Here is an 11,772-nt window from a genome sequence, read left to right on the forward strand (position 1 = left end):
ATGTCGTTTCGAGACGCGAACGATTAACGCTTTGGTCGTTCCTCTCCGCCCCCTCCTCCTTCCCCCGTCGATTCGACCGTTCGTAAGACAGCCCCGAGCTTAAATCTTGAGAGTCGCGTGTCGAGTCCCGGGCTCGAATCCTTTTCGAGTATTGTAAATGCGTAATTGCGAGAGGCAACGGTGGAAAGCAGTTGCACACGGTGTTCCACGGGATTCCGTGCGCTTATTGCCCGATCCGGGAAGGGAAAATCGAGTGGAAACGACGCGTTTCTACTCGGGGCAGACACGAAATCCAATTTCACTGATGAACGCCCTCCGCGTGCAATTAATCGAAATCTGTCTTCATTGATATCGGCGAGACTGGAAATTTAATTAACCAAATTTTCCCAAACTGCCGCTTCGAGTCGTGGTGATCTTCTTTCGAAAACTTCAACCGCGTGATACACCGGTGACGTCCGTATCGCTCTCGATCCGTTCCGCCAACAGATCTCGCCCGTTATTGGATTCTCTACGATCGGGCGAAATTTCGCATTCGACTCGCGTTGCCTGCTTATCTTCCCGCGCTCTCCATTCATCGATCCAACACAACTCGGTAAACTAATCCGTCTAGCCTTTCCAAAATCCTCTCCCGATTTAATTTCAACTACGAATCTATCATTTTTCCGGATTCCGTTCCGTGCACCGAGGAGGAGAGATGGTTTTCGATCACCGATCGTCAAATTCTCTCCCTGCCATCCATTCTTCGTATATCTTTTTTTTCCTTCTTTTTCGATGTGGACAACTCTTGGAACAGAGTATACTATTAATCGTTATCTATCTATGAGTTTATCTATCTATTGACAGTGCACCCCTTATGACACATCGGAAGTATTTCGGCATTTTCGAATGAAAATTTCTATGAATTTTCAGATATATAAATTCCTTCCCGAGTTGTCGATATAATTGTCGCGGTGCATGTCGCGTGGAAAATAGATATATTTCGAAAATATGATTTTCGATCAAGTTGGAACGGAACCTTGCTCATTTCTCGTTCGGATTCCGCGTCGATGCTCGTACAACATCCACGCTCGGCGGTAAACAGTTTTACTACACTTCGAATAATTACATTGCTGTAAATATCGTCGTTACCCCGACCGTGTTTCCCAACTGCTATCGACCTGCTCGCAACCATTTTCAATTCTCATCCCTGCGATTTATCGAGGATAAGTTTCTCGAAGTGTTGCCACTGATAATTTTAAACATCAAAAACAATTTTTCCAAATTCGATATCGATTTCAAATTCCTATTTATGACTCCTTTTCCATTCTCAATCAATTCCCCCAATTTCGACAATATTATTATCCCTCGTTGCAAACGCGAACGAGCAATCGATCCATCGTTCGTGTACCAACGATTCGACAATCCTAAATTTCCATACATCCGGGGAAAGCCGCCGCGTATCTTTCCAACGCCGCGCCACGGCTTATTTATCGCCAATTAGGGGCTGCAAATTGTCCGCCCTATATACACACATATACATATATATATATATCCACTTTAATAAACCTTCGCTGGAGCAAGTTGGCGTAGGGTGCTCAAGGTTTTAACCCGGTCCACAGCTGATAACCGGGTTTATCAAGCTTTTCCTCCGGCTGATATTAAATTTTCGAACTCGTCGATCGCTATTTCCTCCTCGTATCTGCCTAATCTCTGCGAATCCCGCGCGATCGTCGACCCTCCAATCGCGCTTGTAAACAGGAACGTGTCTCCGCGGAAGTCACGAAACTGAAAACTGTGTAACGTAAAAAATAAAGAGAGCAACATTTAAAGTAAAAATTCGGGAGATCGTAGATAAATTATACAAACCTTTATTTTTGGGGGGAAGAAAGAATCCGGAACTCGAATAAATTATTTCAAATTCAATTCTCTCCGAGGACTTCGAATTCAAACGAGAGGGAAAAAATTTCGTTCCACGTTTTATTTTCAATTGTACGATAAATCGGGACGATAATTTTTCGCAAATCCGTTCGTAGACCGGTTAAAGGGCCGACCTCGATCCCTGGTCAACGGAGGAAATCCCACGACGCAAGGTCTCCGTATTGTTTTCCCCGCGGTTGCAAGTTCATCAGGCCACGAGCGTCTTTATTCCGTCGCGTTCGTAATAAATGCGTTACGGGGGAGGGAAGGGGATATATTCCCCTTTGTGCGCGCCAAGATTCGTCTTTCCTTCCATATTGAAATGCTTAACGTCGCTGGCAGCGTTCACCCGCGATGACAACGTCGACGTCAGGTGTCGCGGGTGAAAAATGCGACCAACTCGGGAATATACGCCCGAGGAAGTGGATAATTGCGAGCGGTCGTGAACCCGACGCCGTGAGAACGTTATGAATCTTTGAACGTCGTTCGACATCCGATGCGAAATCGTCGAGATTTGTCCGCTTAAATAAAGGAGTCCGCGATTATCATGGCAAACGCGTGTTTCGTTCATCGATTTTTCGCCAATGTGCATTAGTTTCCGCAGCGGTAAAGATCGGGGCGGCGTTTCGGTTATTACGAACAACGTGCAACCTTTCAGAGAGAAGGGTTTGGAGAGCTCGCGGAGAGGACAAAGCGGAGGCAAGGATGATTGGAGCTCCCTTTCGAAATCCATCCGAATCGAGGCATTCGAATCTTCGCTCTCATTTTGTATCGAGTTTCCATACGCTGTCCCGGAGAAAATAACGAAGCGTGGCGGATAGGGGAAGCGAGAGGGGAGGAGATCCTGTGAAAACAACGAGCAGCGGGTCGGGGCAGAGCGATCCGTTCCAGAGGAATCCAAGGGCGGCGTTCGAGATAAAACGCGCGTGCATCGGTTACGGTTATCAAATAGAATCGAACCTCGTTTCCTCCTCCGCTTTCTATGAATCGTGGAAACAAAGAGAATCGCGGTCCATTTCCGCGAGAGATGAAAACGTCGAGCGGTAACGAAGCTGCAAGCCGATAATGTGCTTACTCGGGGACTGGTGGAAAGAGGATTTTCAAAAGTGTCTACTTCCCGGTACTTCTCGGGAGAGAGACAGCTCGAGGAGACACGACAGATGGAAATCGTGGAAAACTCTTGAATCTACCCGTCTACCGCGATTGCGAACGAAAAAAAGGAAGAAAAAAAAGGAAAAAAAAAGAAAAAGATCGAGGGGACTCGACTCGACTGATGAATTATGCGAGAGAATGTATATCCAGAGCAAATTGACCGCTTCTTGGAGAGCTGGGTTGCTTCGGTGCAACAATCATCGTCTACAGGTAATTATCGCGTGGAAAGGGAAGGGTCGAATCGACGTTTCGTTCCTGGAGATAAAAAAACATCGTCAAGGAAGATGGAACGTTCGTTCTCGATGACGAGCAATTCGTCAGAGGATCCGTGGAAGGCGTTCGTTATTGAAATTGCGGTTGCCTTCTTGGCATCCGCCCCTCTTCTCTCTCTCTCTCTCTCTCTCTCTTTCGCGACTTACGTTTTCCTGTGGAAATTTATGAGTCGGCCAAAGGGGATTATCGACGTGACATGCGTAACTGTAATAATCAATCAATCGCGCGAATTCGTTATGAAAAATGTAAAGCGGAGCTTTATCGCCGAACTCGAGGAGCGCGAATCGGATGAAATCGGATTAGCACGGACACCCGTTCCTTTGTGAATCGGCGATGAAATTAGGCTGTACCGCGCCATCATCGGCCGCCAACGAAATCGTATCGACACTCGAGCCGTGTTAATCCCACCTGTTTGCAACGTGGAAAATGAGCAAAATATTCTCAGATTACCGTACGATTTGTACCAATTCGAACCAATTTTGAATCGTGAATCCGCAATTTAAAAGGATATCCTATTTCCTTTTTCACGCTCGCTCGTCAATCGAAAGTTGATCGAATGAAATCAAAGGTTAATCGTTCGACCGATAGGAGGAGATGGTAAATTAAGTTCCATCTCGAAATGGAAACAAATTAACCGGTGCGCAAATGAATTGTGCAGATTCGTTCAAGTTTAGTCACCGCGAGGGTTGTTTTCAATGCTCTTCCTCTCTCTCCCTCGCTCTCCATCGAGCATTGTTGTTGGAATTCGGGTAAAACTGCAGCGCCACACGAAACTTGTTCTCTCCCAACGATTGACATGGTTGGTCACGGGGGAGATTAAACTATAGACGCTCCATTTCCGGACGGAATAGTTGAAACCGGGTGACGAACGACGCGACACGTGTCGCGAACCCTGTATTCCATCCGTCGTGAGGCGGCGCGCAAAGAGGAGGCGGATCTCGATACGACGTCGCTCGAGTGATAAAAAGGCAATCGAGTGGGTTGAATCGCGAGAACGATACAGCTGCGCTCTTTGACGAGACTTGCCCTCTCTCCTCTCTCTTTTCTTTCCGTGGAATGGAAACAGTTTCGTTTCACGGATCGATGTGCAGTCCCTTTGACGGAGACTTAGCTGAAACTTATCTGAACGATGCAGTCTTCTTTGCCGCGAGCCTAGCATTTCCCCCGATAGATGCTCGATGCATCCGGCCGCGGACAAATCGACGTTCCTCGCGAATTTCGAAGAACGAAGACGTTCCTCCCCCACGAGGAAATTATAATTTCTTCCTTTTCCCTGGCAGAAGCCTCCCCCCAGAAGCGAGGAGCGTAAAGAATATTACGATCAAAGTCTCGATCGCGCGTTCCAGATTGCTTACGACGCTTCGTATAATTTTGCAATTACCAGAACCTTGTTAAACTGCCTTTGCTTGTGGATCTCTTGCCTCAAGAACAACCTTCCTCGCCACCCTCCCTCCCGATCTCGCGTTTATATTTAATGGAGTTTACACGATGTACCACCCTCCCCGAGGGAAACTTTATTCATTTCACTTCTATCCCGAATAATCCTGCTTAATTAAACGTCACTTCTCGTCCCTCTTCGGGCGGATTAGCCATCCGAGCGATATCGTATTTTCGCTCCAAGTCGATCGAAGGCGAAATTTTTTTCACCCGGAGGGCGAAAGCAAAAAATCCTTGCGGTTAAACGTCGCGGAACGGTTTAAGAATGGAATAAGGGGATGTCGAGGCGAACAATAAAGACGTTAAAATTTCGAGCGATAATTGGGGAAAGCTCGAACGAGTCTCCGCCCGAAAGCCGCTCCCTTTCTCCAGAAACGAAACGAATCCCTTTGTATCTGAACCGTGGGAAGAGAGACTTGGAAGTAGTATAGTTTACATGTTATGGAATTTAAAGTTCACCGAAGAAATTTTATTCGTGGTTTTTATTATTGAACGTTAATACGTTCATCTAAATCCATTTTATTTATTGTTTTCACCGCTCGGTCAACATTTTTGAGAATAAGGCAAATCATTCGAGCTGTCGAGTCGCGACACCTGCGACCGTGCAGATTGCACGCGCGATGGCTGAGAGCACGTCGATTGACCGAGAGAAAGCGACCGGCAGAAGATTTTTACGAAGCTCCAGCGTGGAGACACGATCGATAGACGGCGACGAATTAACGGAAATCAAAAGCGACAGAGGCGGGTCCGTTGACGAAGGTCCGATCGATACACCGGACAATTAACACTATTTGACAAACTTGGCCGAATAGAAGCTGGCCCGAATAGAAATTACGGGATCGATCGTTGAATTGGCCCGTTAAAATTTCTCCACGTCCTATCCAACCGTTCAAAACGGAGGAATCAACCGATCAATCGTGTTATAAATAATATTAAACGAGAAATTAATCGAATCGACAGAGGCGAAATTCAAAATTCCGTATATTTTAATTCTATATATTATCCCCGTTCGCAAATTCGACGAGAGAAATAAAATTTTTCGCCCCTAACGGGCGAATACGTCAACACGCCCCGCACCACCCCTCCCCCATCCCCTCGCTGTTTCGCCGATAATTAAATTCGTAATTCCAACGTTCCGCGATACTAATTGGGATGTTTGAGTTAGCGCAGTGCCACTCGTTCCGACCTAGCCTCCATTCGACCTCGGTCCACCGTCGAATCCTCGAATCTCCCTCGAATCCGCGATTAGCGAAAAACCACCACCACCACCGCCACCGCGATCTAACAGGTAGCAGCGCGACGCGCGACCCCTTGGCCTCGAGCGAAAGATCGGCCCAAGATATTTTTCGTGGCTCGCTCGAGGGTGAAAGGGAGAAGACGGTTGGACCGAGTCTAAATATATATATATATATATACACAAAAACGGGGATATAGATAGAGATCGTGTTCCACTCACCGAGTACGAGCAGCAGTAGAACTTGTTGCGGGAGCCGAGCCACCATTGTGGGCTCCTCCTCTGGCGCATTTATGAATTGAAATCGGCCGTGCACCGTTTCCACGCTCACGATCACACCCGCCCCTTGCAACAACATTCATTTAACGTTCCTCCCAGCTTCTTCCACCGTGGATCTCCTCCAACGTCCCGCGCTCTTGCACGCGCGGGCCACGCGCGAGTTTTTCACAGAGGCGGAGCGCGTCCCACCCGCCTCGTTCCCTGTTCGCCTCGTCTCGCTCGCACACCCGCTCCAACGTTGCCGCCCGCTCCACCGCTCGGCTCGGGATCTCATCCGGCGCGTGACCGAACGTGGCGGCACCGGCTACGAGCGACGTATATCGGACGGGCTGCGCTTGATCGCTAGGCTTCCTCGATTACCACGCGGTTACGAGTTTCCCGACGGCTATTCCGCCACCTCTGCGCGCATCGCCGCGATTCTTTGTATTCTCTAATTCTCGAATCGTGAGGGGGGTGAGAGAGGAGAACTCGACGATGGTTCGGTCGACGAGAGCGGGGAAAAAGTTGGTGTGTAGGTTGAAAGCTTGGAAACGAAAGGAGAGAGAGAGGGGGAGAGCAGGAGAGATAGAGAAGGAATTTTGGAGGGTAGAGAGGAGGAGAGGGTAAGGGGAGGGGGGTGTTTTATGGGACGGACGTGAAGGTATATCGAGGTATATCACCGGTGTGACTGTCGATCGAATATTCCTCGCGGCAAAGTATCGAGGCACATCGGTGTAAATTGAAAACCGATAAGCCTGTTCTTGGATAAGCCGTGAATGGATTATCACTTTGATTCGCGTCACTTTCAACGCTCCCGCGCGCCAATCAGTCTTCCGCGATTTTTATCCAGTTTCTCGTCGAGAACGATTTTTCCCCCACACTTATCCCCCACGATCGAAAAATTTTCAAAAGTTTTCACGCGAAGATCGTTCCGCCGGGATAAGCGAGAAACGTGAACGAGGACGTTCCCTTCTCGCTCGACGCTTGGACGAGAGCCGACTGTTCCGTCGGAATCTCCCATCCCGCGAAAATCGCGACTCCCGACTGGCTTCTACGCTTCGTACCGCTTCGTAAACTGATTGTTAATCCCCTTCCGCGGCGACGAAATAAAAACGCTCGTTTAATTTCCCGTCACGAACGCGAGGAAGAGGGGGAAAAATCGTCTCGTCGCAGCTCTTCCCCCCGGGAAGGCCCCTCCCCTACTCTACCCTCTCCCCCTACTATAAACTTTTCATTTCGTTTGTTTTTCCCGTGTGAATATGCATGACCACGTGAACAGCCACTTCGTAAAAACGACCACTCCTCCTGCCTCGTGCTCTTTTTAGCCGCCGGATTTTCCACCGCTCATCCCCCTCGTGCCCTCGCTTGTTAAGAGATATACAGAGACAATTATCGGATCGTTTCTTCCTCTCCGATTATTAAAACGATATAAATGCATATATATGTGTGTGTATGCGCGCGCGCGCGAAAATTTGTGCGTGTATATTTTACACGCGGAATTGAAATAAAAATATTTCTTCTGGACGAAGAAAAATTCCTCCTCCCCTCCCGTGGAAAGAAATCGTTCGAGGAACCGAAGCCTGTTTAAATTATCTTATCAAACCCGTCCCTCGAACTGTGGCGATCTTTCGAGGCCGCTTGGCCGGCTGCCGAGATTTTTCGTGGATATTTATGTCGCGGCCGTGCATCGGTCTCTGCTCCGACCGAATCATCGAACGATATGTAACGAGAAGCTCGCAGTCCTTCGAAACGAACCTGCCCTAATAATTCAACCCTTCGAATCCGAGTCGAACGATCAAGCGCAAGCTCGTGCCTCGTCCACGGAAGAACAGGAAGAAAGAAACGAAGAGACGAAGAAAGAAAAGAAGAAGGGGGAACAACGCACTTTTCCTTTCCTTTCCGTCGCTGCTCGAGCGATCGAGTTCCACTCAAACACACTCGCTGCACCCTTCCGTTCGTTTCCGCTGCCGATCCAGGTCACCCGCCGCACTTCTCATTCACATACACATACGTACACATCCGCACACGTGGCGAAATCGCGGGCGAAAAGTCGCGGGGGCGAAGAGACGGAGAGAGAGGGGGAGAGAGAGAAGGATACGGAAAGACGGCACCACGGCACCGAGATGTCGCACGCGGAGTCTCACCGCCGACTGACTCTCGCCGCGGCTCCTCTTCGTTCGCCCCCTCCTGCGCGAGCACGCGGACTGGACGCGCCGGTACGGCTCGGCGGCGCCTGGTCGCGAGTTCCGCGCGAGCTCACGCGAGCCGCCGCGCGAGAACCTCTCCGCTCGACTGTTCGCCCGCCCGTCTCGCGGCCGCCCACCTGCCTCCTCGCTACTTTCCTCGCTCCTGACCGCCGCTCTCCCCTCCTCCCTCCGTGCCCATCTCACCCCTCACGCGTGTACGAGGCCGCGCGGAGGGGAGGGCAGAGGGACGTCGGAGGAGCGGACTCGCCAGGAAATTTGCGGCAACGGCGTGAGGTGGCGCGTAGTCGTAATTGCGTTCCCCGATAATTGTCGTCGCGTAATTGTTGACGCCGTTTCTTATTTTCCAACCACCGTTACCGCGGTGGTGGCGAGGCGAGGCGTAATCTCGTTTCCGTTTCGACTGTCCTGCGCTCGCTTTCCCGCCATGTATTTTTGCCCACCCGTCCGAACTCGGGGTATATCGCGGAAGGAACGGAAGCTTTTGTACGAGGAGGATTTCCCTGTAAACGGCAGAGTGAATGGGCACGGTCGAAGGAAAAGAAATTCTTCGTTTCGTCGGATAGAGATTGTGCGACGATACGTAAGATTAAACAGAGGTAGACGACGACAGAAATTGGCCGCGGTCAAACAAACCATCGTGTGCACAGCGTAATCGAGATCCGGCAAATAATCTTGCATCGACGCGAAACGTTGGAGAGGTGGCTGTTTGCCGATCATATTGCTCCTCCGCGTCTCCTTTGGGACGTTTCCGGTTCCCGGGATAACGCAGAAAAAGAACCAGATATGTGTGTACATGTGTATATGTATATATATATATTCTTATCCCGCGTCGATTGCTCGTCCGATTCATCGAAGCGCGAACGATCGTGCGATCAAAGGGTACGTTCGATACAGGGGGCAAAGCGTTTCATCGAGTAATTAAACTTGCTACGTCATGACATTCATTAAATACGCGGGTATACCCGTATAACGATTGTGCCAGCCGTTCATTCCGGCGCGATACGAGCATAAACCGAGCCAATACGCGAGACAATCGAACGAGCGTGGTTGCCTGCTTATATCGGGCAAAGGTTAACAGAATTTACCGGTGGAATTTTGATGTTTGAACGAGGGATGTTTCTCCTCTCGTTTGCTCTTCGATCACCCTAGTTCTATTCATCGTATGACGAGTGAAACCGCTTTGAAAAGAAAAACCTCGCCCTTGTCCAACGAGAGGACGAGATATCGAAGGGAGGATATCGATTTCGGTCTCGGTTTCGAGGGTGGCCGCGAAAATTCGTTTCGTAGGACGAAATTAAAAAGAAAGGGACGCGGTGACGTTAAGCGAAAGGCAGGGAGAGAAAAGTCGGTGGTTGGCCGGCAAAAGGGCAGAGAGCGCAACCTGGCTGATCGAGCACCCGTCACTGGCAGACGTCTAACCGACGTTTTCCAATTCGCGCGGCCATTCACCGACCGACAAAAGCGCTCGCTCTTTTGCAAATTGCAAATTGCGGCCGCCGTTTCGCAGGTTCTTCCTGGAAAAACGCATCGCCAGCGATACTTTTCCCCTCGATCTTCGTGCGCACACAGACTTTGAAATTGGAAACGGCCTTTTGATCTTCCGACCACGTTGAACGCGCCAACTTTCATCCCCGCGCGAATCAACGTTGACCGGTTCACTGGTAGTCTAGCCTCCTCACTGACTGGATTCCCTTGACGAAAAGGATCGCCTCGGCTGGAACTTGGTGCTGCGGATTGCTGCGGCTCGTGTGTTTGCAGACACGCGGAGAACTCTTTCCAGCTGCGAGCTCGGTTTTCTTAAACCTTTAACTCTACCCTCTGCTCTGCCTCTTCCCTGCGAATCTCGCGCAAACGGCCGGGCAAAAAGAATTCTCTAACGCTAAAAATTCCGTTTCGATTTGCGCTCCTAACCTATTTTCATTATTGCACTAAACAATTACATTCTCGTACGTTTTCCTAATCCGGTGGAAATTACATGATTTCGTTTTCCTTTCTACGAATTCGTTGATTCGCGGTTTCGACTTGGCTTCGATCGTTAATAAATCAACTTCCTTCCACTCCCAACGGAACGCATCGAGCTCGTGTATTCGATATTCGCAAGAAAACAATATATACCGTTTCGCGATATTGGCTTTCGCGTGTTTACTTAACAAATAACTCCTTTCGTGCCTTTGTTTGTCCGTTGTTGTTGAATATTTGTATATTGTTCGTAACAAACGTCGGCCTTCGTATCAACGTCGGAGAAAGAGCGCAGGGGGATCGAGTCGATCCGAGGAGAGGGACGCGAGAAAGCGTGTAATTTCCCGTGGAGACGACGAAACGACACTTTCCCTTCCTTTCCCTCGGATCTCTCTCCGCCGTTAACCCGGGTTAAACCGTCAAGTTACACGAGAAAACTCCTTGGAGACGCATTGGCAGATTCTTATCTCTGCGGTTGGAACCGCAAAGATTCTCCACGCCTTTTGTCGCTTCTCTTCCTCCGGCTTTGCTACAATCGCGTCGTCGATTCGACCGCCGAGGACTCCTCGTCGATTTGCGGCCGCCCAATTAGACGCGTTCAAAGAGATTGCGGTAAGGAAAATTTAATTGTCTTGTCGGGATCGCTCGTCGATAAACTCTCCCTTTGCGACAGACGGAATGGACGGGACGGATGGATGCCACTCGTCATCCCTGCTTTGTCCTTAATCCTTGATCGTGATTTCTCCGCTTTTAGATATTAATATATACATATACATCTCGCGAAGAAAGATAATTGGTGGTAAGATCGAGGGCAGACATTCGAGTTTTTTTTTTTTTATACCGTGGTTCTGGTTCGCCTGTGTTATTCTTGTTACAGGTTCTAAGTAGTTGCTTATTAACGTAATACAAGGACGGAAAAATGAAATGGCCGGTTGTTACGCCGGTAATGAACATCGTAATTGGCTTCCCTAACGGTCTTACCTTCGTGCCGCGTTACACCGAGGTTTATTCGTTCACGGGGATAAAGAATGCCGCTCGAAAATCGAAAGATTTATTATCGTCATCTTACGGGAACGGGATTTTGCTTTTCTTCTTATTCCCGGAACTGTGGCAGAATGACGTCTTAATGCTAGTAATCGCTCAGGAAATTAAACTCTACTTCTTCCTTTTTTTTCCCTTCCTCCTCCTCTTCTTTTTCTCCCTCTCGTCTTTCGACGTAGCTACTTCGAACAAAGTTTCCACTTTATCCGCAAGTAACGCCACTTGACATGCGGAAAACTTGTATTAATCACCAACTTTGAAGCTTAAAAATCATGTTGCTTAAGTAAGTGTGTACGTGCAACGTGTGTGAACGCG

At 49.1% G+C, this 11,772-nt stretch overlaps 1 protein-coding gene across 4 annotated transcripts in view; it reads right to left on the reverse strand.

Annotated features, from left to right (window-relative positions):
- LOC107996135 (neuropilin and tolloid-like protein 2) overlaps positions 1-8,557 on the reverse strand; it is a 73,208-nt gene extending 64,651 nt beyond the window's left edge. For 2 of the 4 annotated variants that reach the window (XM_062074109.1, XM_062074106.1), the window contains exon 1: positions 6,215-8,557. In XM_062074109.1, the coding sequence (XP_061930093.1) occupies positions 6,215-6,350 (136 nt within the window). In that variant the 5' untranslated portion in view covers positions 6,351-8,557. The remainder of the gene's footprint in view (positions 1-6,214) is intronic. The other 2 variants (XM_062074107.1, XM_062074108.1) reach the window with 2 other exon arrangements.
- Between the last annotated feature and the right edge of the window lie 3,215 nt (positions 8,558-11,772).

The sequence above is a fragment of the Apis cerana genome, linkage group LG4 (assembly GCF_029169275.1).
Source record: "Apis cerana isolate GH-2021 linkage group LG4, AcerK_1.0, whole genome shotgun sequence".
In the NCBI taxonomy this organism is placed as follows: domain Eukaryota; kingdom Metazoa; phylum Arthropoda; class Insecta; order Hymenoptera; family Apidae; genus Apis; species Apis cerana.